The sequence below is a fragment of the Drosophila suzukii genome (assembly GCF_043229965.1).
Source record: "Drosophila suzukii chromosome 2 unlocalized genomic scaffold, CBGP_Dsuzu_IsoJpt1.0 scf_2c, whole genome shotgun sequence".
Taxonomy (NCBI): domain Eukaryota; kingdom Metazoa; phylum Arthropoda; class Insecta; order Diptera; family Drosophilidae; genus Drosophila; species Drosophila suzukii.
This window is the reverse complement of record NW_027255896.1, coordinates 9,082,395-9,110,109: the sequence shown is the minus strand read 5'-3', so window position 1 is coordinate 9,110,109 and position 27,715 is coordinate 9,082,395. Positions and strand designations below refer to the sequence as shown.

The 27,715-nt window shown below is 32.6% G+C and overlaps 1 protein-coding gene across 1 annotated transcript; it reads left to right on the top strand.

Annotated features, from left to right (window-relative positions):
- Positions 1 to 25,385: 25,385 nt before the first annotated feature.
- Positions 25,386 to 27,138, top strand: LOC139354286 (putative mediator of RNA polymerase II transcription subunit 19). The gene is made up of 2 exons (XM_070998506.1): positions 25,386 to 25,764; positions 27,020 to 27,138. Exons 1-2 carry the CDS (start codon positions 25,386 to 25,388, stop codon positions 27,136 to 27,138), a joined length of 498 nt encoding a protein of 165 aa, XP_070854607.1.
- The last annotated feature ends 577 nt before the right edge of the window (positions 27,139 to 27,715 follow it).

Below are 27,715 nucleotides of genomic sequence, written 5' to 3'. Positions count from 1 at the left end.
CCACGCTTTATTTATTAGTACTGCGTCAGCCTTATGTCGATCAGCTAGATCCTTATATTGTGAATATGCAATATCATGTACTCTACAAGCTTCATCCAATTGATTTATCCCACGATCACCGCGCTCCAACCTTTGTTTTAGCTTTGTTCCAGGTCCACAAAAATTATAACCAGGAATATGTACTTCAAATGGAAGTGTGTTAATTATTTTGTTGATAATACCACTACCTCGTTTCAAGTTTGAACTCTGACTGCAACAATTATAAAAACTTTTACCCATTTTATATAATGTTTAATCAAGGAGCATTTCTCATCGAATGAAGTACATTACACACGTGAATATGCGTTTAATACGTCAAAAACAAGAAATCTGTGTTAGAAATATCGAGGGTGGTGATCATTCATTAACAAATTCAGTTCCACGACATAGTTCTTTATTACCCAATACAATAAGAGCATTGGTTGTCGGTCCCTCAAACTGTGGAAAAACAAATGTTATGCTCAGCCTTATTGAAAGTCCAAACGGGCTAAAATTTGAGAATATATATGTATTCTCAAAGAGTTTATATCAACCAAAGTATGAGTATTTAGAGAAACTAATTAAACCGATAAAGGGAATGGGATATTATACGTTCTCACAAAATGCTGAAGTTTTACCACCCGCTAAGGCTAAAGAAAACTCTATTATGATTTTTGATGATGTTGCTTGTGAAAAACAAAACAACATTCGTTCATATTTCTGTATGGGGCGTCATAAAAATATAGATTCTTTTTACCTATGCCAAACATATACTCATATTCCAAAACATCTAATACGTGATAACGCGAATATGATTATAATGTTTAAACAAGATGATTTAAATATGCATCATATATATCGTGATCATGTAAATACTGATATGTCCTATGATTCATTTATGAAAATTTGTCAAAAGTGTTGGAGTGATAAATACGGATTCCTCATAATAAGTAAAGATAACGATATGGAAAAGGGAAGATACAGGAAGGGTTTTAATGAATTTATAATTATTTGAGAATATAAGTTTCATTCTGTAAGCTATATTTTCACAGTACATTATTAGACCCCAAAATGAGTAGATCATTCACTCTTACATTAAATGGTAATGAACCCATTACAAACATTTCTTATTTCCCACCCATTGAACTGACAAATGGTGAATATGAGTGTGCACTCATTGACTTTCATATGTACAACTCTATACCCAATGTTGATATAAATAATAATCTATTTCATATTGGTGATAAAGTAATTCAACTTCCAATCGGGTCATATGAACTCAATGATATTTATGATTTTCTAAAAAATAAACTAAAAGATTATGATCTTGAGAAAACATTTCAAATGGAGAGTAATAATAACACACTTCAAGTTCATATTACAACTACCAAGGAACCTATTTATTTTAATAGAAACAACTCCATTGGACAATTGCTTGGTTTCAATAAAAAAATAATTTACCCCGACTTGAAAAAAACATATATATCTGATCAACCTGTCAACATTTTAAAAATAAACACAATACGCTTAGTATGTAATATTGTCAGCGGCTCATATATTGATAGTAGACAAGATCATTCATTATACGAATTTGGAATTAATGTTCCACCAGGCTATAAAATGAATATCACACCACACAATCTTATTTACTTACCAGTCAACACTAGAGAAATAAGTACATTCTCTATTCACATAACTGATCAGAACGGTGAATTAATAAATTTACGCGGTGAAAACTATACAATTCGTTTACACTTAAGATTAATACAATGATTATATACAATAAAAGAGGTGATACCTACCATCATCAGCACACTTTAAAACATAAAGTTATAGGAAGAGGATCGAAACCAAAAAGACACACACTTACATTAAAAAATAAGTTAATTCTTAAATCATTGGGCTTCAAAGTGCGAGTTTAACTAAAGTCATGGGGTTGAATGAAATATTGGCAGTACGGGACCTTTCTCTGATGAAAGTATATCAAAGAAGGAATATCACAGCTATCAACCCTATCAACAATCATTTAAACCAAATGATGAGATAAGAATTACAATCCAAAATCAAGATTTATATGTACTCCCCCATGAGAGTCTTCTAAATTTTCAAGGAGATATTACCCTAATTAAGGAAGGGGGAGCGGTAGAAACTCAAAATGTTATTGCGAGAATGAGAAATAATTGTATGGCATACTTTTTAGATGAAATACGCTATGAAATCAATGGTGTTGAAATAGATAGAACAAGATTTAGTGGTATTACTTCTACAATAAAAAACTTTGTTCCTTTAAATCAATTTGAAAGCAAGAGACTTTACAATTCTGGATGGAGTGGAGGACCCGTTTTCAATTTAACCCCCCACTTCAACTTTTCAATACCCCTTAAAAACCTACTTGGATTTGCTGAAGATTTCAAAAAAGTATTATTAAATTGTAAACATGAACTAGTACTATTAATATCAAAAAATTTTAATGATGTACTTGAGCAAGATAAATTTGAGAATGCACAATTAGTCGGAAAATATCATCTCAATATGACTAATATTACATGGAAAATTCCTCATATAACACCCAGCGATTCAACGAAAATTAAAATGTATGATATTATAAAAAGTGGAACCAATCTACCGATTGCATTCCGTAGTTGGGATACATACATTAATCCTAAACTAAGTAATGGAACAAATCATGTTTGGAATGTTAAATTAGCTGCTAACCGAGAACGTCCACGATTTGCTTTAATTGGATTTAAAGATAACCACTATCTGATTACAAACAATTTAAGAAATCTAAAGGTCTATTTAAACTCTGAAACTTATCCCTACGATGACTTAAACTTGGACTTTGATAAAGATCGATTTGCTCACCTATACGATATGTATTGCAAGTTTAAATCTAGCTACTATAACCGAAGTGAATCTCCTTTACTATCACCTACAGAGTTTAAAACTAAAGCTCCTATTATCGTAATAGACTTATCATAGCAAAATGAAATGGTTAAATCGGGACCCATTGATGTTAGGATTTCAATTGAACTTACCAAGCCCGCTATCGAAAATGTTCAAGTATATTGCGTGCTCATACATGATCGTTTAGTTGAATATAACCCGTTGAATGGTCTAGTTCAGCGGATTGTCTAACAATTAATCAATCAATCATGAGTGAAGATATTGTTGCAATTGATGTTCAAGGATTTCTTGGGAACAACAATAAATTTATTCTAAAGGAAATTGGAGTCGTATTCAAAAACGAGACAATCTTGAATTCTAATTTTATCATACACTCTCCACATGATTTTATTGAATTGAATAAGAAATGTAGAAAAACAGCTACTTGGCTAACAAAAAAACATCACAAAATTTATTGGAATGATGGAGTATACTTTTTCAAAGAAACACAAATGTATTTAAGAGAAATAATTAGAAAACAGGAAATAATTTGTAAGGGATATCAAAAAAGGTTATTCCTACAAAAATTTTTAAAAATTGATAATGTAATTAACATTGATGAAATTGGTTGTCCCTCTCTAAAAATAATGGATGGAAAGCACTTTCCATATTGTTCATTACATGCTCGGGATGGTGTCTGCTCTCTGAACAATGCTCATAAAATCTTAAACTTTTACACAAACGAAAACTCCTAAACACCTTTTAAACAATTCATTCACATTTTGAGAGTCGGGAAAATAAGTTTACGAAATGACTGATTCTAATAACAATCTTAATATACCGACTTATTCATCTTTAATAAATAAAATTAATTTTTTTATTAATACATTTGGAAATATGATTTCAAAAGAGGACTTGAAATTACTACTGGAGACAAGGAACATGTTCATGGGTACTGACGTAAAGGAGTTTATAAAAACAACATTTGGAGAACATTTAAATTTATGTACATTTTCTAATGATAATATAGAAACTTGTGCTTGTTTTCATTTTGTAATTCAACAATATAGAGTTAGAAAATTAATTTCATCATATATTGAAATTTTTAAATAAAGAGAAAACCAAAAAAAAAAATTTTCTATTGTTTTGAATTTGTTTTCGAGGGTGGGTCTATCATCAGCTGTTGCATTTTTTAACATCTGTTTTCTAAGTATATTACAACGAGTTATCTCTACCAAACTTTAGTTTAAGATAAACATTCAGACTATTACGTTGAAAGAAAAAATGATATCCTCAAAAATTGAAGAGTTCTTAAGGGAGCATGGAAGTGAGATCTTCAAGGAACATGCTACGAAATTGAAATCATTTCATACATTTTTTAAAGATGTAGAAGCCACCCCACTAATTCATTCAAAGTATGGAGAACACCTATCATCCTGTGCATGGGCATATGATGATTGTAAAGTTGGACCTGACACTTGCAGGTGTATGCATGTTGAAAAGAGAGAAGAAGACGCCTTAAAATTGATGGAAAGATACATTCATTTATTTAAAAGACTCAATGTAAACTAATTTAAGACGAATATATAGAAATAAAAACGTATTTGACTAAACAAACGATCTCATTTGTTTTTGTGTATAAATGTGTATATTCTGTTAGGAACCACCACCACAAGCACCGCCACCACCACCATCCCTCTTACACTCCTACGCTCACTTTCCCATCTAATGCTCGCTAAAGAGGGGAGAGGTTACCGAACTCACGCTTGTTTCACACCACAAAAGTATGCGGTCTAATATCCCTCAAACCAACACCTTTTGACCACAAGACCGTAGCCAGGTTACACTAACAGGTGTCACCTACAACCCTAATTGAATCAACAAAACGCCCACGCATAACAAAACAACTTCCCTTCCTCCTCCTCCTCCGCCTAAATATAGTTTTACAAATTCATACGCATGACAAAACACCCCTTGTAAAACGAATAGTTTTCTAAAACTGAACTACTTTCCACATTTCTCCTTAACACATACATTTTTTGAAAACTTAGAAGGTAACCGTTTTCTCTCTCATGTAAGCGCATGAGAAAAAATTTTCAAATATGATTAAAGAAAAACGTATTTGACTAAACAAACGATCTCATTTGGTTTTGTTCTGTTAGGAACCACCACCACCACAGTCACCATTTTGACCACAAGACCGTAGGCAGGTTACACTAACAGGTGTCACCTACAACCCTAATTGAATCAACAAAACGCCCACGCATAACAAAACAACGTTTTTGTTACACTCCCACGCTCACTTTCCCGTCTAATGCTCGCTAAAGAGGGGGAGGTTACCGAACTCACGCTTGTTTCACACCACAAAAGTATGCGGTCTAATATCCCTCAAACCAACACCTTTTGACCACAAGACCGTAGCCAGGTGTCACCTACAACCCTAATTGACTCAACAAAACGCCCACGCATAACGCCTTCTAACCCAAGTTAGAAGCAACATAGTGATCTGTGTGCAACCATTGCACTCCACAAAATCCTACGCATGACAAAACACCCCTATCACACACGCAAGCCAGGTGTCACCTACAACCCTAATTGACTCAACAAAACGTCCACGCATAACGCGTTCTAACACAAGTTAGAAGCAACATAGTGAGCTGTGTGCAACCATTGCACTCCACAAAATCCCACGCATGACAAAACACCCCTATCACACACGCACCTTTAGCTTGAGAAAAAGACAAGACAAAACAAGACATATCAAAACACCACTCTCTCACACTCCTACACACCACTTTCTAACCTCATTAAGTGACCTGTGTGCAACCATGCTCATCTAACTAGGGTCAGCAACACCCCCCTTTTTGAATTAATTATGCTAATTAGGTCATTAGAACACCTGTGTGCAACCATGCGTGACTAATTAGGGTCAGTGTGCAACCATGCGTGACTAATTAGGGTCACCCCCACCTCCTTTTTTGACATGATTTATTACCTAGTGAGCCAGCTCCCGTATTAACTACCTACTAAAAACGTTGTTTTTCTATGCGTGGGCGTTTTGTTGATTCAATTAGTGATAGTTTTAATAGGGTAGATTCAATTAGGGTTGTAGGTGACACCTGTTAGTGTAACCTGCCTACGGTCTTGTGGTCAAAATGGTGACTGTGGTGGTGGTTCCTAACAGAACAAAACCAAATGAGATCGTTAGTTTAGTCAAATACGTTTTTCTTTAATCATATTTGAAAATTTTTTCTCATGCGCTTACATGAGAGAGAAAACGGTTACCTTCTAAGTTTTCAAAAAATGTATGTGTTAAGGAGAAATGTGGAAAGTAGTTCAGTTTTAGAAAACTATTCGTTTTACAAGGGGTGTTTTGTCATGCGTATGAATTTGTAAAACTATATTTAGGCGGAGGAGGAGGAGGAAGGGAAGTTGTTTTGTTATGCGTGGGCGTTTTGTTGATTCAATTAGGGTTGTAGGTGACACCTGGCTACGGTCTTGTGGTCAGAAGGTGTTGGTTTGAGGGATATTAGACCGCATACTTTTGTGGTGTGAAACAAGCGTGAGTTCGGTAACCTCTCCCCTCTTTAGCGAGCATTAGATGGGAAAGTGAGCGTAGGAGTGTAAGAGGGATGGTGGTGGCGGTGCTTGTGGTGGTGCTTCCTAACAGAATATACACATTTATACACAAAAACAAATGAGATCGTTTGTTTAGTCAAATACGTTTTTATTTCTATATATTCGTCTTAAATTAGTTTACATTGAGTCTTTTAAATAAATGAATGTATCTTTCCATCAATTTTAAGGCGTCTTCTTCTCTCTTTTCAACATGCATACACCTGCAAGTGTCAGGTCCAACTTTACAATCATCATATGCCCATGCACAGGATGATAGGTGTTCTCCATACTTCGAATGAATTAGTGGGGTGGCTTCTACATCTTTAAAAAATATATGAAATGATTTCAATTTCGTAGCATGTTCCTTGAAGATCTCACTTCCATGCTCCCTTAAGAACTCTTCAATTTTTGAGGAAATCATTTTTTCTTTCAACGTAATAGTCTGAATGTTTATCTTAAACTAAAGTTTGGTAGAGATAACTCGTTGTATTATACTTAGAAAACAGATGTTAAAAAATGCAACAGTTGATGATAGACCCACCCTCGAAAAAAAATTCAAAACAATAGAACATTTTTTTTTTGGTTTTCTCTTTATTTAAAAATTTCAATATATGATGAAATTAATTTTCTAACTCTATATTGTTGAATTACAAAATGAACACAAGCACAAGTTTCTATATTATCATTAGAAAATGTACATAAATTTAAATGTTCTCCAAATGTTGTTTTTATAAACTCCTTTACGTCAGTACCCATGAACATGTTCCTTGTCTCCAGTAGTAATTTCAAGTCCTCTTTTGAAATCATATTTCCAAATGTATTAATAAAAAAATTAATTTTATTTATTAAAGATGAATAAGTCGGTATATTAAGATTGTTATTAGAATCAGTCATTTCGTAAACTTATTTTCCCGACTCTCAAAATGTGAATGAATTGTTTAAAAGGTGTTTAGGAGTTTTCGTTTGTGTAAAAGTTTAAGATTTTATGAGCATTGTTCAGAGAGCAGACACCATCCCGAGCATGTAATGAACAATATGGAAAGTGCTTTCCATCCATTATTTTTAGAGAGGGACAACCAATTTCATCAATGTTAATTACATTATCAATTTTTAAAAATTTTTGTAGGAATAACCTTTTTTGATATCCCTTACAAATTATTTCCTGTTTTCTAATTATTTCTCTTAAATACAATTGTGTTTCTTTGAAAAAGTATACTCCATCATTCCAATAAATTTTGTGATGTTTTTTTGTTAGCCAAGTAGCTGTTTTTCTACATTTCTTATTCAATTCAATAAAATCATGTGGAGAGTGTATGATAAAATTAGAATTCAAGATTGTCTCGTTTTTGAATACGACTCCAATTTCCTTTAGAATAAATTTATTGTTGTTCCCAAGAAATCCTTGAACATCAATTGCAACAATATCTTCACTCATGATTGATTGATTAATTGTTAGACAATCCGCTGAACTAGACCATTCAACGGGTTATATTCAACTAAACGATCATGTATGAGCACGCAATATACTTGAACATTTTCGATAGCGGGCTTGGTAAGTTCAATTGAAATCCTAACATCAATGGGTCCCGATTTAACCATTTCATTTTGATATGATAAGTCAATTACAATAATAGGAGCTTTAGTTTTAAAGTCTGTAGGTGATAGTAAAGGAGATTCACTTCGGTTATAGTAGCTAGATTGAAACTTGCAGTACATATCATACAGGTGAGCAAATCGATCTTTATCAAAGTCCAAGTTTAAGTCATCGTAGGGATAAGTTTCAGAGTTTAAATAGACCTTTAGATTTCTTAAATTGTTTGTAATCAGATAGTGGTTATCTTTAAATCCAATTAAAGCAAATCGTGGACGTTCTCGGTTAGCAGCTAATTTAACATTCCAAACATGATTTGTTCCATTACTTAGTTTAGGATTAATGTATGTATCCCAACTACGGAATGCAATCGGTAGATTGGTTCCACTTTTTATAATATCATACATTTTAATTTTCGTTGAATCGCTGGGTGTTATATGAGGAATTTTCCATGTATTATTAGTCATATTGAGATGATATTTTCCGACTAATTGTGCATTCTCAAATTTATCTTGCTCAAGTACATCATTAAAATTTTTTGATATTAATAGTACTAGTTCATGTTTACAATTTAATAATACATTTTTGAAATCTTCAGCAAATCCAAGTAGGTTTTTAAGGGGTATTGAAAAGTTGAAGTGGGGGGTTAAATTGAAAACGGGTCCTCCACTCCATCCAGAATTTTAAAGTCTCTTGCTTTCAAATTGATTTAAAGAAACAAAGTTTTTTATTGTAGAAGTAATACCACTAAATCTTGTTCTATCTATTTCAACACCATTGATTTCATAGCGTATTTCATTTTCTTTCTAAAAAGTATGCCATACAATTATTTCTCATTCTCGCAATAACATTTTGAGTTTCTACCGCTCCCCCTTCCTTAATTAGGGTAATATCTCCTTGAAAATTTAGAAGACTCTCATGGGGGAGTACATATAAATCTTGATTTTGGATTGTAATTCTTATCTCATCATTTGGTTTAAATGATTGTTGATAGGGTTGATAGCTGTGATATTCCTTCTTTGATATACTTTCATCAGAGAAAGGTTTTTCCCGTACTGCCAATATTTCATTCAACCCCATGACTTTAGTTAAACTCGCACTTTGAAGCCCAATGATTTAAGAATTAACTTATTTTTTAATGTAAGTGTGTGTCTTTTTGGTTTCGATCCTCTTCCTATAACTTTATGTTTTAAAGTGTGCTGATGATGGTAGGTATCACCTCTTTTATTGTATATAATCATTGTATTAATCTTAAGTGTAAACGAATTGTATAGTTTTCACCGCGTAAATTTATTAATTCACCGTTCTGATCAGTTATGTGAATAGAGAGTGTACTTATTTCTCTAGTGTTGACTGGTAAGTAAATAAGATTGTGTGGTGTGATATTCATTTTATAGCCTGGTGGAACATTAATTCCAAATTCGTATAATGAATGATCTTGTCTACTATCAATATATGAGCCGCTTACAATATTACATACTAAGCGTATTGTGTTTATTTTTAAAATGTTGACAGGTTGATCAGATATATATGTTTTTTTCAAGTCGGGGTAAATTATTTTTTTATTGAAACCAAGCAATTGTCCAATGGAGTTGTTTCTATTAAAATAAATAGGTTCCTTGGTAGTTGTAATATGAACTTGAAGTGTGTTATTATTACTCTCCATTTGAAATGTTTTCTCAAGATCATAATCTTTTAGTTTATTTTTTAGAAAATCATAAATATCATTGAGTTCATATGACCCGATTGGAAGTTGAATTACTTTATCACCAATATGAAATAGATTATTATTTATATCAACATTGGGTATAGAGTTGTACATATGAAAGTCAATGAGTGCACACTCATATTCACCATTTGTCAGTTCAATGGGTGGGAAATAAGAAATGTTTGTAATGGGTTCATTACCATTTAATGTAAGAGTGAATGATCTACTCATTTTGGGGTCTAATAATGTACTGTGAAAATATAGCTTACAGAATGAAACTTATATTCTCAAATAATTATAAATTCATTAAAACCCTTCCTGTATCTTCCCTTTTCCATATCGTTATCTTTACTTATTATGAGGAATCCGTATTTATCACTCCAACACATTTGACAACTTTTCATAAATGAATCATAGGACATATCAGTATTTACATGATCACGATATATATGACGCATATTTAAATCATCTTGTTTAAACATTATAATCATATTCGCGTTATCACGTATTAGATGTTTTGGAATATGAGTATATGTTTGGCATAGGTAAAAAGAATCTATATTTTTATGACGCCCCATACAGAAATGTGAACGAATGTTGTTTTGTTTTTCACAAGCAACATCATCAAAAATCATAATAGAGTTTTCTTTAGCCTTAGCGGGTGGTAAAACTTCATCATTTTGTGAGAACGTATAATATCCCATTCCCTTTATCGGTTTAATTAGTTTCTCTAAATACTCATACTTTGGTTGATATAAACTCTTTGAGAATACATATATATTCTCAAATTTTAGCCCGTTTGGACTTTCAATAAGGCTGAGCATAACATTTGTTTTTCCACAGTTTGAGGGACCGACAACCAATGCTCTTATTGTATTGGGTAATAAAGAACTATGTCGTGGAACTGAATTTGTTAATGAATGATCACCACCCTCGATATTTCTAACACAGATTTCTTGTTTTTGACGTATTAAACGCATATTCACGTGTGTAATGTACTTCATTCGATGAGAAATGCTCCTTGATTAAACATTATATAAAATGGGTAAAAGTTTTTATAATTGTTGCAGTCAGAGTTCAAACTTGAAACGAGGTAGTGGTATTATCAACAAAATAATTAACACACTTCCATTTGAAGTACATATTCCTGGTTATAATTTTTGTGGACCTGGAACAAAGCTAAAACAAAGGTTGGAGCGCGGTGATCGTGGGATAAATCAATTGGATGAAGCTTGTAGAGTACATGATATTGCATATTCACAATATAAGGATCTAGCTGATCGACATAAGGCTGACGCAGTACTAATAAATAAAGCGTGGGAACGTGTTGGTTCAAAAGATAGTAGTATTGCAGAGAAAACAGCAGCATACTTGATTACAAATATTATGAAAACAAAAAAGAAATTCGGAATGGGTGTGAAAAAGGGAACAAAGAGAAAGTGTAAGAAAAGAAAATCAAAGGTAAAGAGTTTTTCAAATGTTATCCAAACAGGAATGCGGGCATTGAAAACTCAGAAGCCACTAGATCTAATGAGTGCGATTAAGGTTGCACGTAAAGCAGTCAATAAATCAATTGGCAGAAATAAAAAAAAAATTAAGATTCCTCGTATTATTAATGTACCGAAAATTGGTGGTTTTTTACCTATTGTACCCATTTTGACTGCACTAAGTGCATTAGGTAGTCTCGCCTCTGGTAGTGCAGCTATTGCTAAAACTATTAATAATGCAAATATGGGGAAAAAACAATTAGAAGAGAGTAAGCAACATAATAAGAAAATTTAAAGTATTAAGGTGGGTGAAGGTATGTTTCTTAAACCTTATAGAAAAGGTTATGGATTATATCTTAATCCATTTAGAGGAAATCCAAAAAACTAATTACTAAGCTACCTAAAAAACCTCTTTCAAATTTCGAAATTTTGAATTTTGCTCAAAAGTACATTCCACATTTCCGAGGTGTGTTTATGAGAGACTCACTGCCCAAATCTCCTTGGAGAGAAGAGTCAGGAATTATAAACCTAGATGATAGTTCATCAAATGGTACACATTGGGTAGCTTATAACAAAAATAAAAAAAGTATACATTACTTTGATAGTTTTGGAAATTTACAACCCCCAAAAGAAATTGTGAAATACTTGGGGAATAACATTAACTATAACTATGAGAGAAAACAAGACTTAAATAGTACCAACTGTGGACACCTGTCCCTCCAATTCTTACTCTCTCTATCCCACCCTAACTTTTACACTATGATCAAGTAATTTCTCTATGATTCTTGAAACCCACCCTATTTACATGCTATTCACTATGATTGGTCGATGCTAAATCAAGAATGAGAGAGAACAGGGAGGGTTAGTTTACCTCAAGGTATAAAAACTCGATCAAAAGTTATTCTAACACACATTTAAAAACCACCTGCAAACAGTCTCAACCTAAAAGTTTCAAGCTAAAACGTTCTCAGCCTAAAGTTTCAACCTAAAAAATCTTGCAATCATCAAAATCAACAACAATAAGAACAACATAAAAAACAGTTAAAACAGTAAAACAACAACAACAATTAAAACAGATACAACTGCTAAAAACAGCTGAAAACAACAACAAAACAGCTACATCCGCTAAAAAACAACTAAAATTAACAACAAAAACAGCTACAACTGCTAAAAACAGGTAAATTGAACAACAAAAACAGTTACAACTGCTAAAATAACAACTAAAATCAACAACAAAAACAGGTAAAAGCAACAAAAACAACGAAAACAACTACAAGAAGAAACAACTACAAATGGTCAATCCGGGAATGATGAAAGTACTCAAGGAGTTTAATGGTAACGCACCAAAACCTCTCTTAACAAAGACGAAGATAAAATCGGAGGTGTGCTACCCTATTCGACGTGCTCAACGTAAGAAAACCAGCTTTGGGATGGCCCTCACTCTTGAACTTGAAGAGTATATGCTGTACTTGCCGGAACGATACTCAACTTTAGAGGATTCAACAATTGATTATATAAAAGATAATCTTTTTTGTATTATTAAAAAGAAGGATAACAATCTCTATTTAGAATTAAATAAAGCTTAAAATGTTTTCATTTTTAATATTATTAATGTATCTATTTTGACAAATAAAAATAATAATAAAAATAAAGTTTTATAAAACTCAAACTCAAACCCTTTGTTATAAATATTTAAATTGTAGTACATTTTTCCCAGTAGCACATGAGTATCAGAGAAAACGACAACAATGAAGCGTAAACTTTTAGAACAGTTGACGAAAAGTAGAAATTCATTAAAAAGAAAATTTAATGAATTGAAACAAATAAAAAATGAGAACGTATCAAATTTGGAGGAAACTTTTAAACCTATTACAGAACCTTTACATGAATTACTCACTGAAAATAAAAAATTGAATAAAAAGGAATATATTAATGATACACATGATATTAAGACTAAGTTCAAGAAAGAGAAAATAAGAGTACCTAAAAGTAAAAAAGAAAAAAGGGAACACGAGAGAGTAATCGAAAGTGATAGTGAGAGTGATGCTTATGTTGATGCTTTTTCACGACAGTCTCTTATAGATGAATCTGATGTTTCACAACAGTCTCTTATAGATGAATCCGATGTTTCACAACAACCTCACACAGATGATTTAAATGAAAGTGTATATGAAGAAACCGGGGTGAAGTACAATCTCAACATTAATCAGTTAAAACAAGAAAAGATTTTAGACAATAGTTATGGACCAAGAGAAGAAAATAATATTTTAATGTTGGGTAATACAACACTTAAAATTAAAAAAAATTTGATGGAATTAGGAAGTGGAAATTTATGGACTCTATCACCAGGTCTATACTCTTTAATTTTTCATAATAGTCCTAAGGATTATACTAAGAACGATTTAGAATCATATAAAAACATTTTAATTGAAACAAGTGCTCACAAAAGAAACTATCAACCAGATGGTCAAGTAAAGGGGAATCGTTCTAAAAAATATTCTTCAATTATTAAACCATTAATATCATCTTCAGTAAATGAAGAACATACTGGTTCTGGGTATATGAGACTACAAAAAATACCACCAAACTATGTATATTGGGATAATGTTAATGAACTTGTTGAAAGATTGCAACTCTTAATGGCATCGAGAGCTGCTGGTAATAATAACCATACTAATGAAATTCTTTCAATAATAGAAGAATTGCGGGAAGCAAAAATAATATATTAATAAAATAGAAAACATTTTCTCATTTTGTTTAATAGTAAAATGTCTATTGACAAGTTTGGTCACTTTTCAAATGATAGAGATTTTTCCTTGCTTTTCAATGGGGAAGTTGAGAGTCTTACAGGTATATATATAGACACTGATGGTCACATAAATGTTCAGAAAAAAAGAATTAAAAACTCTTCAAAACCAATAAATGGAAATGATTTGGCTATTAAATTGTATGTTGATGATAAAATTAATGAAGCGAAATCACATCAAATGGAAACTATAACTAAATCATTTCAACTACGAAATAAAAGAGTATCAGAGCTGGAAAGTAAAGTAATAAAAATGATAACTCAAATGGAGTATATACATAATTCAATAAAAGAGTTTGTTGATAAATTGGAAAATTTTAACAAATTCATAAACCAACATTTAAAAAAACCTCCACCAATCATTCGTTCTGATCAGACACAAATAGATGGAATAATACTTCGGAAAAGTCCATTTGCACATCGTGTAAACGAAGAAGAAGTTTTAACAATTAATGTGGATCATACATAAATATACCACTCTTTCATTATTTATTTTATAATTAAAATGTCAGTTGATAAGTTTGGTTGTTTTTTAAATGAGAAAGAGTACTCAAGAGATATAACAAAAGGTCTAGAAAAATTTCAAAGTATACTTAATGATTATGATGGACATTTAAATGTTCAGAGGAAACGATTTAAAAATTCCCTACCCCCCATTCATGAAAATGATATTGCAACAAAGATTTATATTGATGATGAAATAAGTAAAGTAGTACAGAATACATCTAATGAAATTTCTAAGCAACCGCAGAAACAACAAATCTTTAGATTAAGACCTCGAATCAATAATATTGAGGGAAAAGTGAGTGAAATTTCTAAAAAATTGGAATTTCTCATGAAAACTTTTAATAAGGTAGTGGAGGATATAAATGAAATAGAAAGTAACATTTTCAATTATATAATTGCACCAACCTCAGTTTTAAAAGGTGAAACTGAATCTTTAGAGAAGAAACCATTTATACCAAATAAAATAAAGCTATGAGTAAACGAGATATTGTAAATGAGTTACATCGCCCATCATTCAAGAATTTCCCAAGACGTAGAGTTATAGTAAAGGGTATTAATGATTTATGGCAGGCTGATTTGGTTGAAATGGGGGCATATGCATCATCAAATAAGGGGTATAGGTATTTGTTAACAGTAATAGATACATTTTCTAAATATGGATGGGGTGAAGCAATAAAATCAAAAAATGCAGATGAAGTTACAAAAGCAATGGAAAAAATAATGAAATCTGGTCGTGGAGTACCAAAGAATTTACAAACAGATAATGGAAATGAATTCTATAATAAACAATTTAGAGAATTGATGAAAAGATATGAAATTAATCATTACTCAACATTTAGTACTCTTAAAGCATCTATTGTGGAACGTTTTAATAGAACAATAAAAGAACTTATGTGGCGTGAGTTTAGTTTTAATGGAAAATATACTTGGCTTCAAATATACAAAGAGTTGATTAATAATTATAATAACAGGAAGCATAGAACGATTAAAATGAAGCCTATTGACGTCAATGCTAAAAATGAAAAACAGATTTTAATGAGATCATACAATCATCTAAAAATATTTACAAATGGGGACTTTAAAGAGGGGGATCATGTACGAATAAGTAAATATAAACATGTCTTTGAAAAAGGCTATACCCCAAACTGGACAACGGAAATTTTTCGAATTCGGAAAGTACAAAATACATCCCCCACCACATATTTACTTGAGGACTTGAAGGGTGATCCAGTACAAGGTGGTTTCTATAAACAAGAAATTAAAAAAACAAAATTCCCTAATACTTATCTTGTTGAAAAGATTGTGAAACAAAAAGGTGATTATGTGCTTGTGCGTTGGCTAGGCTTTTCAAAATCAGAAGATAGTTGGATTCATAAAAACGAAATTCTATAAAGAACAAGTGGAAGCATAGAACAATTAAAATGTAGGCATTGACGTCAATGCGTGAAAATAAATTATGTTTCTTCTTCACAAGCACGCAATTCCTATTTATAAACGGAACGGAACTTGATTATGAGCTTGTGCGTTGGCTAGACTAAAAGAGTATATACAGATAAGAATTTTGGGTGGAACTTGATTATGAGCTTGTGCGTTGGGTAGGCCTTTCAAAATCAGAAGATAGTTGGATTCATAAAAACGAAATTCTATAAAGAACAATAAAAATGTAGACATTGACGTCAATGCGTGAAATAAATTATGTTTCTTCACAATCACGCAATTCCTATTTATAAAGTGTGAAGAAAAGCATGTACAGATAAGAATTTGAACAGAACGTTACATATTTATATATACAAATCTGGAGGGTATAAAGGCGGAAGAATTTCAAAAAGTGTTCAGTTTCCATCTATTCGTTCACGCAACTCAATTTCGGATCGTTTGCTTATTCATTCGATAGTTCGTTTGTTCGATTGTCAAAAAAAACAAAATCAAAATTAAAATGACGGTTTTTATAATATTTTTTGTGATACTTTCCCTCTTTAATCCGATGGTGAAAATGGTACCACTCCCCAATGAAATGACTTTAATTGAAAACCCATCGACTTCCAATAATTCGATTGGGTTATTTATCAATGTTCCAAAACTAAAAAAAATCATTAAAATTGACTTAAAATTTGAGATCCTAGAGGACAGTCATATTTTTATGGATCTCATAAACAAGACAAGTGATGAAAGTGAGAAACCAAACTTAAAAAGTGAACTCGATACTAAAATATTTAATGCTATTAATGGTAGCATTAATGAAAAAGACTTAACAATAAGTACAAGTGCAAGTACAGTTGAAGAAGAAACTACTAAATCAACATCTACTACAAGTACATCTACCTCAACTACAACAAGTGCAACTACACCTACAATGAGAAGGGGAATTCTGGAGGAGGAGGAGAAGGAAGAAACAACAACTACAACAGCAGCAACTACATTAAAAAAAGAACTTCTGGAAGAAGATACAACAAAAACAGCTACATCAACAACTACAACCCCAACCAATCTTTTTGATTTTAATAGCGAAAATGAAAGTGTTGATCACATAGAAAATAAGAACATAGGAGAAGAAAAATCAGAAAAAATTGATATGGGTATAATTGATAGTGAGAGAGAATTTGAAAACGTAAGTCGAGCACCAACATTTAGTAATACGTCACAAGAATTAGTGTTGGGGATCAGTAATAGTGATACAGAATTTGAAAGTGTAAGTCGGGTTCCAATAAAAAGGAACACTACTCATAAATTAAAAAGCACTGAAAACATACACAACTCTCAAATCGAATTCACAAAGAGAGGTATAATTGAGAATTTTAAGCAAAAATTAGTTGAAAATGAAAGGAGAATAGGAGGGCATTTGGATTTGGGAAGAAGGGGTCTAAACAGATTCTTTACCATCCAATACAAAACTGCTACAGTAGGAGTTAAATGTCATTACAATAATATATATAGAAGAACACATTATAGGCGAAGTTTAAGTAAATCTAAGCGTATGAATTTAAAATATTTATCTAATCGCCACCGCCATCAAAAATCTAAACGCAATACTAATACCCCCTTAGCAACTTTAAGAATAAATTGTTTTGAATTTGCAGAAGTTTTATCCCAAACAGTAATTAATGCAGAGACGAAAAGATAGGATTGTCTATGAAAAAATATCAAAGGATGCTGATCTTCTCTCCAAACAAGAGAGTAAAAGAGAAGAGATAGAAGAAGAAGAACAGGTTATCTTAGTGATGGTCCACAAATCCAAGAAATTGAAATAGAGGAAGCAGAAAGAATTAATGGGATATATTTAAGAAAGAGAAATTTAGCAGCTCAAATGATGCTTGAATATTTAAATAAAAAAGAAAGTCAGATTAGCACAGATAAAATATCAATTAACGATATTAACGATTTCAAAATAACTAATAGTGATATTATAACATAATCTGATTGAGTAGGGAAATATGTTTGTTTTTACAGAATATAAAAATAGAAGATGAAAATAATAATTCAAGTAAATTAAAAAAAAGAAAGGCAAATTTTCTCATAATTTGTATGGTGATGACGATGATGATGATGATGATGACCATGATACAATCCTTTATGATGATGAAAATCCGGAACCATGTATTCCAAGATCATCTAGTGAGGATGAAACTATTCTTGTTGAGGGTGGTATAGATAACTATGTTCAAACTATACCGTTTAAATTAGATGAAGATAATGATAAATACATTAAATCAATTCCTTTAAGTAATGATGACAATAAAGTATATAGATTACAGGGTGGTATAGATAAGTATAAACAAACTGTACCACTAAATATAGAAGAAAGTAAACAAATTGAATGTAATTCAAAGAAAATATTGTAATTCTTCTGTTAAATTCAAATTTTCATGTTCTGTTAATTCTCATAAATTTTAACATTACCCTGTAAGTAAAAGCGATGTTTGTTCTGTTAAATAAAAATTTTATAATAATAATATTGTGAATTGTAATATTTGGTTTATACATTACCTTACATTTTACCCTTTAAATAAAAAAGCATTGTTTGTTCTGTCTTATTAACAATTATAGAGTACATTTATTCATTTTTTTTACAATCTAGTAAATTTAATTCTAGTTCTGTATAAAACATTTCAAATTCACATTCATATATATTTTTCTTAAATTTTTCTATTTCATTCTCTTGATAATTATTTCTATTAGAACAATTCTCTATTTCTTTTATTCTTTGTTCATAAACATAAATATTTGAATCCATTTCATTAAGTTTATTTTCTAATCTTTTTTCATCTATTTTATAATGGCCATATTGTAGTGTATTAATTTTATTGTCTTGTATAAGAACCTTTGTGTCTTTATGACTGAGAACTACTTTTTTACATTTAATTGTTGATAAAAGATGATTTTTAGATCTAATCATTGACATAGAGCCTACCACTTCCTCTTCCGAAAACAAACATTTTTTAAAACTATTAAAAGTTAATTGATCTATTGCACTTCTTTTAACACCCTTTGATTTTTTCACTGTTTTTTCAGAACTGTCATTACTATTAGATGTTTTAAAGGCATACATTTTTGATCTCAAACCAACAAATTCAGTCATAGGTCTTCCATTGAGTTCATCTTTAAAAAAACCCAACCTTTTTTTATTAGCTTTAGGAAAATTATAGAGATTAAGTAATTCATCAGAATAATCTGATGTATCAAACTTCATCTCAACATCATTCTGAATATCTTTATAAAAATCTTCAGTGTTAATGGTATATATAAAAGAATCTGTATCCATATAATTTAATTGAACATTTTCATTGTATTTAGGTTTGATATAATTATAATGAAAATCATACATTTTCCATTTCGATAAATCTAATACAGCAAAACCTAAATATAAAGGTTTGTTGTACAACACATTTAATCTTTTCATTTGAAAGGCAAAGAAGTTTTCTGAAAACTGTTTGACACTATGGAAGTTTGACTTTGAAATAAGAGATCTACCGCAATGCCTTTTTGGACCAGAAGAATCGGATGGTGAAGCACTTTCCCATTCAGTAATTAATTTAATATTAACGCGCTTATCTACATTTTCCATCGTTTTACCGTAGACAGCATTATTTAAAAGTTTAAAAAAATCTTTTTCAAATGTATTTTTTGCATTAGTTCTATGGAATGTATTCAAATCAATACATGTTTTTAGCCAAGGTTTCTGAAAGAAGCGAAGACCTCTATGAATTTTTGTTAGAATTAATCCATTTTCTATACACTGTTGAAGATTTTTATAATGAATTATATATTTTTCTTTATCCCTTAAATCAGCAATTAATTTTTTTATTTTGTCTGACTTTGTTGGTAACTGATTATTACAACAAAATGGAAGGTCATTATGTTTATCGTGCAATTTTAAAGGATATTTTAAATCTACCTCAAAAATGTATCCATATTCACTATCATCTGCAATCTCAGCAATGTTTATACTATCAAGTTCCCCCCTTGAAATCCATTCAAAAGCTCCATATGGTAAAGATTGTGACATAGCCCAACCATATAAATTATTTGCGTCCAAATAAATCAAATATGATGATTTTTGAGTACTATCAAAATTCTCAACATATTTATTATTTGCTTTAGCATATCTACATGTACATTGAACTAAGCCACCACGAATACCACTTTGAATAAATTTATACTGATCTATATCAGTTAATAAATCTAATTCAATTTTAGTACATTTTAACATAGCTTCCCATGATAATCCTGGTGTAGTGAAAAAATGTGCTGGATCAAGTGAATAAATTTTACTACAAAGTCTTCGAAAGTTTTCAAAGACATCAGACATTAATAAAACATCTGTTTTTAAATATAATTCTAAATAATCTTTAAGATTATTACAAGAAAACTCATTCCATACCTTTTGTGCGTGAGTATAATTTTCAACTGAACATTCATTTTCGGTTAAGGAACTATAGAAAGCTTCTCTAGGAGGTAATTTACTTTCATTTAATTTCTCAACTGAATCTAAATATTCATATGGAAATACACCCTTTCGTCGCATTAAGTTGAAATGATTTTCATTAGGGAAAAATGATCTTGTTATACACATTTTTTCACTATCTAGATTTGAAGCTAATGTATCTAAAGCAGAAGGCATAAATCGAAACGAGTCTAGAAAACGGATTTCAAAGTTATCACCATTACTTAAAGTTATAATTTTCGAAATTGATATATATTGTTCCTTATTTAATGGAATTACCTTTATTTCACCAGGTATGACTGCTAAATCTTTAATAAATAGATGGCAATCATACCTGGTGAAATTGTGGAAGAAAACAGGAATAAATTTTGGAACTGTATATTTTAAATTACACTCATTATGTGCTGCCCCCCTAAATTTTCCTGTGAAGTGACAGTGATCCCTAACTCTGTCTAATAAAAGAGGAGTGTTGCATATATGACAATTATTAGATTTTTGGAAATCATCTTCTTCAACATCTGACATTATTAAAGAAACAGATTTTGAAATATAGTTTTCATATATAAAACTTAAATTTTCTATTAGTGATAACAGGAAATTCATTCCCGAGTTAAATACAGTTTCTAAGACAAACTTATCTAAACTGTTATCATGTGCACACTTTGTATAGTATGCATATGAAACAGGTCTATGTATATTTATAATATTTAAATTTAATGTTTCGTTTTTATTAATTGGTTGAAGGATGGATTCAAAGTCAGCGTAAACTGTGAATGGGACCATCACTTCCTTTTGAACATTTGTATACCGTAAAGTGGCATCCTTCATGTTGGGTAAACGCGAGACTTTTTTCCCACAGACTTCTGAATGCCGGTTGGCAGCATCTTCACTCATTGAGTAATTTAAGCAAATTTGACAGAACCATTTTTTTGATTTGTCTCTCGAAACTTGAGAGGAAACCAAACTAAAAAAAAAGATAAACACAAGAAAAAAAAAATTTTTTTTTAAGTATGAAAGCAAATAAATATTATGAAATTTAAAAACAAAAACAGGTAAAAGATATAATAATGATAAAATGATAAAACAACTTCCTTCCTCCAGTATCAACATATTTATATGATTTCTCCTCACTTCAGGAGAGTAAAATATGGGCCCGAATATAACTCCATCGTCGAATCCAAAAAGTGTAATATTTATGTCCTTATTTATTTCCATAAATTTCGATATATCCGCAGGCTTTAGTGGAAATTGCAATCCAGTGAAATTTAGTGTGATCCCATTGACTTGAATTACTTCATCATTTATATTCACTTTATAGCTTGTGCATCTGTTCGCATTCTTATTTAGTTTACTTAATGCTGCGATTAAGCTCCATTTAAAACAATATTCATCATCTGTGTTTTTTACATTTATAATTGCTTTTTTTCCTTCTAAACAAGAGGGTAGTTTTATATAAGATGATCCTCTTAAGGGTGAATATTGATTAATATTCATCTCCAATCGAGTGAGATGAAGCAAAGTCCATCCACTATCCCTTTCTTGGAATTCTTCCATCCTCGCCAAAATTTTTTCCATGTGCTCCTTATATTCATTTTCAATGTTCGAATAGGCACTAATTATTGTCATCTTACTTTGAAATGACTTTATTTCAATACATTCCTTTTCTTCCTTCAAAAGTCCGTACTCTCCAAAAAGTTCAAAATTTATTTTCACCGATGCATAACTTTCCAACAATGGATACAAGTGAGGTAGAAAAGCTTCTCCTGCTTCCTCCATAAATTGTGTTGGATAAATTACATCATTGTTGGTGTTTTCATATAAGTAGTGAACAATCCTTCCTTGAAATCCAGAACTGATTTTTTTTAACCTTGAATCCACTGGTTCAACAACATTCTTCTTGTGTTGCTCCGTTCGCAGATGATGAGCCCACGAAATGTTACCCGATAGGGTAATGTTGCACTTTCCACAATACTTATTCATTTTTTTTGTTTTTATTTTTTCCTTTTTTGAAAGTATTGTATTGTTACTTGTACTTTTCACTTTGTTATACTTTACTTTTACTGTAAAGTATTTTATGTTTTATCAATTTGATAAGTTTACACAACACAAATCTGGGTAGTTCACAGTTCACACAACTTTACTTTACACTTGGTAAAGTATTTTAATTTTTATCAATTTGATAATCTCGCACAAATCGAATTCGGATGGAACGTAAGTTAACACAACTTTACTTTAGCTTTGAATTACCGGAGGGTTCACACGACGATTCTAGATGGTTCGCTCAACTCAAATAGTTTTCTAAAACTGAACTACTTTCCACATTTCTCCTTAACAAATACATTTTTTGAAAACTTAGAAGGTAACCGTTTTCTCTTTCTATAAACGCATGAGAAAAAATTTTCATATATGATTAAAGAAAAACGTATTTGACTAAACAAACGATCTCATTTGTTTTTGTGTATAAATGTGTATATTCTGTTAGGAACCACCACCACAAGCACCGCCACCACCACCATCCCTCTTACACTCCTACGCTCACTTTCCCATCTAATGCTCGCTAAAGAGGGTGAGGTTACCGAACTCACGCTTGTTTCACACCACAAAAGTATGCGGTCTAATATCCCTCAAACCAACACCTTTTGACCACAAGACCGTAGCCAGGTGTCACCTACAACCCTAATTGACTCAACAAAACGCCCACGCATAACGCCTTCTAACCCAAGTTAGAAGCAACATAGTGATCTGTGTGCAACCATTGCACTCCACAAAATCCTACGCATGACAAAACACCCCTATCACACACGCAAGCCAGGTGTCACCTACAACCCTAATTGACTCAACAAAACGCCCACGCATAACGCGTTCTAACCCAAGTTAGAAGCAACATAGTGACCTGTGTGCAACCATTGCACTCCACAAAATCCCACGCATGACAAAACACCCCTATCACACACGCACCTTTAGCGTGAGAAAAAGACAAGACAAAACAAGACATATCAAAACACCACTCTCTCACACTCCTACACACCACTTTCTAACCTCATTAAGTGAGCTGTGTGCAACCATGCTCATCTAACTAGGGTCAGCAACACCTCCCCTTTTTGACTTAATTATGCTGATTAGGTCATTAGAACACCTGTGTGCAACCATGCGTGACTAATTAGGGTCACCCCCACCTCCTTTTTTGACATCATTTATTACCTAGTGAGCCAGCTCCCGTATTAACTACCTACTTGCCAGTTCAGGGCTAGCGAAGGTCAGGTCGATAGTTGACTCCCGACCTGACTTGCTGAAGGTCGGTCTATTACCTTCGTTGAGTAGGCATACGTTTAGCGAAGCCACTGCCTCAAGGAGGATGGTTCCCCGCTGCGTCGTACTAGTGCTGCCCCATGTTGTGGACCATGCATTGAAATCACCTGCGATGAGGACAGGGGACCTACCGCGTGCGTCGTCAGCGATATCTTGCATTATTGTTCTAAACTCGCTAATGTGTACGCTCGGGGCTATGTAGCAGCTGTAGAATGTTATCCCTTTGATCTGCGCTCTGGTGTATCCCGTCCTGGAGGCCCTTTGCGATAGGTGTCCAGGGGGCTGCCCGCAGCTCCATATTGCTGCTCTGCCGTCCGAACTACGTGGCCATACGCCTTCGTGCATTTCTGTGTGTGTATGTGTGTGTGTGTGTGATCGTGTATGTTTGTTTTATGCCTATTTTGTTTCGATGTCAATCGTATATATATATATATACGAAATATATACTCAAATATTTATAGTATTTTCATTAGTAGTTGCAAAAATTTGTTCAATAAAACAACAACAACAACAACAACAGCTACAACAATAGCAACAACAAAATGCGATTTATAAAACAAACCAGACAAATTAAAGTTCGAAATGTCAATCGAATTTGTGGTGAGGGGGATAGGAGCGGAAAAATTATACATAGCCAATTATTACCGAATTCGATACGCGCTCTAATTGTGGGACCGTCTAATTGTGGAAAGACAAACGTAATGATAAGTTTAAATTTCAAAATATATACATTTATTCAAAATCGCTGTATCAGCCCAAGTATCAATATTTAATGAAATTAATTAAACCAATTAAGGGGATACACATGTTCACGTTTTCAAACAAGGAGAAAGTCGTCAGTCCAGAAAGAGCTAGACCACACTCAATTATGATATTTGATGACGTAATCTGTGATAAGCAAACAGCAATAAGAGATTATTTTTGTATGGGTCGCCACAAACACATAGACTCCTTCTATCTATGTCAAACTTATACAAAAATACCAAAACATTTAATACGTGACAACGCTAATTTGATTATAATTTTTAAACAAGATAAAATGAATATTAAACATATTTACAATGATCATGTTATAGGCGATATGACTTTTAAGGAATTTATAACAATTTGTGAGGAATGCTTGAAGCAAAAATATGAATTTGTTCTCATAAGTAAAGATAATTATATTGATAAAGGACGATATAGAAAAGGATTCGATAGTTTTATACATCTATTAAATCACACACACACACACAGCTCTCGATCAGCTCTGGATCAGCTCGGCATCAGCTTGGGATCAGCTCTGGATCAGCTCAGCATCAGCTTTGGATCAGCTCCGTATCAGCTATATATATATATATATTATGCGATAATATCATATATTTTACTAGTAAATAATTGTATTTTAAACAAACAACAACACAACACCAACAACAACAACAACAATAGCAGCAATGGTGAAATCAAAAAATAAATGTAAAGTGTTGGATGATCTGGTTCAAAGCAGATTGTTGTTGACACAGAAATTGAAGAGCATGAAGTCGAATGAAATGGATCGATTTAATATGCTGGAAAATACCTTTAAACCAATTACAAAACCTTTGAATGTGATTGCGGAAAATTTTCTAAAAAAGAACAAGAAGGCGGATACTAAATGCAACGTTGAGAATCCGACTAACCCGAACAACAACAACAATAAGCGTGAACTGATAAAATATGATGATCAGCATCGAGGTCGTCGTCGAGAAGGACAACAACAACAACAGCAGCAGCAGCAGCAACAACATGTTGAAATGCTTAAACACAAAAGACGATACTCTCCAAAGAGGGTTATGCGAAGAAGACTAGACACCGACGAGCACGACGACGACGACCACGACGACGATTTGGGGATAAAAGTGCGGGAAAAAAGAAGTGTGAAATCCTATAATGCAAACAGAAGGAAGAGAAGACCTTATCAACGAAGAAACATCCAGCATGCTGCTGCTGCTGCTGCTAACAATGGCAATGATGATGTTGATGTGTTTGATATGGAATTTAATCGTCCGCAAATAACGAGTTTTCCAATAACCAACAACAACAACAACAACACCAACCCACCCGACTTGATAGATACTTCCAACGATATCCTATCAAACTATACTTCATTTTTAGATAGTCAAAGAGCAAAATACAATAATTTATTAGAAAACACTCCTGCACACAACGGCAACGACGACGATGACGACAACGCAGTAGTTAGTAGTAGTACATCTGCTGCTCTCCCTCTCCCTCCTGCTCCCCCTGCGCCCCCAGCTCTCCCTGCTGCTACTGCTGTTGATGTTGATGATGATGACTACGATTTAAAATTGAGTCTTTTTAAAAATCTCAAACGTAATGCTAACATTGAGAGTTTATCTTTAGCAGCAGTCCAGTCTAATAACAAGAGATTCAAATTACCTTTTAATCTGCTACAAAGAGATTCTATGCTTGAAAAAAGTCGTAAGGTCAATGGACCCAAATTTCGTAGACTTAAAAAAACACATCGTTGAACACTGTAAATTTTGCGCCAAGACCACACACACTCACACTCCCAAAAAAAAAAAACATAAAAACGAAGTGCTCACACAGAAAATGTATCTCTGCCTCAGTTTTCTTCTTCTTCTTCCTCTAATAAGAGATTAAAATTATTTAAAAAAAGAGATTCTATGCTTGAGAAAAGTTTTTTGATAAATGGACCCAGATATCCCAGATATAACAAGACAAAACAACAACAACAATCACAACAACAACAGAAAAAACCACAATGTTATATCTGGGATATCTGGGTCCATTTATAAAAAAACTTCTCAAGCATAGAATCTCTTTTTTCGATTAATTTTAATCTCTTATTAGAGGAAGAAGAAGAAGAAGAAGACTGAGGCAGAGATAAATTTTCTGTGTGAGCACTTCGTTTTTTTGTTTTTCTTTTGGGGAGTGTGAGTGTGTGTGGTCTTGGCGCAAAATTTACAGTGTTCAACGATGTGTTTTTTTTAAGTCTACGAAATTTGGGTCCATTGACCTTACGACTTTTTTCAAGCATAGAATCTCTTTGTAGCAGATTAAAAGGTAATTTGAATCTCTTGTTATTAGGCTGGACTGCTGCTAAAGATAAACTCTCAATGTTAGCATTACGTTTGAGATTTTTAAGAAGACTCAATTTTAAATCGTAGTCATCATCATCAACATCAACAGCAGCAGCAGCAGGGAGAGCTGGGGGCGCAGGGGGAGCAGGAGGGAGAGGGAGAGCAGCAGATGTACTACTACTAACTACTGCGTTGTCGTCATCGTCGTCGTTGCCGTTGTGTGCAGGAGTGTTTTCTAATAAATTAGTGTATTTTGCTCTTTGACTATCTTAAAATGAAGTATAGTTTGATAGGATATCGTTGGAAGTATCTATCAAGTCGGGTGGGTTGGTGTTGTTGTTGTTGTTGTTGGTTATTGGAAAACTCGTTATTTGCGGACGATTAAATTCCATATCAAACACATCAACATCATCATTGCCATTGTTAGCAGCAGCAGCAGCAGCATGCTGGATGTTTCTTCGTTGATAAGGTCTTCTCTTCCTTCTGTTTGCATTATAGGATTTCACTTTTCTTTTTTCCCCAAATCGTCGTCGTGGTCGTCGTCGTCGTGCTCGTCGGTGTCTAGTCTTCTTCGCATAACCCTCTTTGGAGAGTGTCGTCTTTTGTGTTTAAGCATTTCAACATGTTGTTGCTGCTGCTGCTGCTGTTGTTGTTGTTGTCCTTCTCGACGACGACCTCGATGCTGATGATCATATTTTATCAGTTCACGCTTATTGTTGTTGTTGTTGTTGTTCGGGTTAGTCGGATTCTCAACGTTGCAT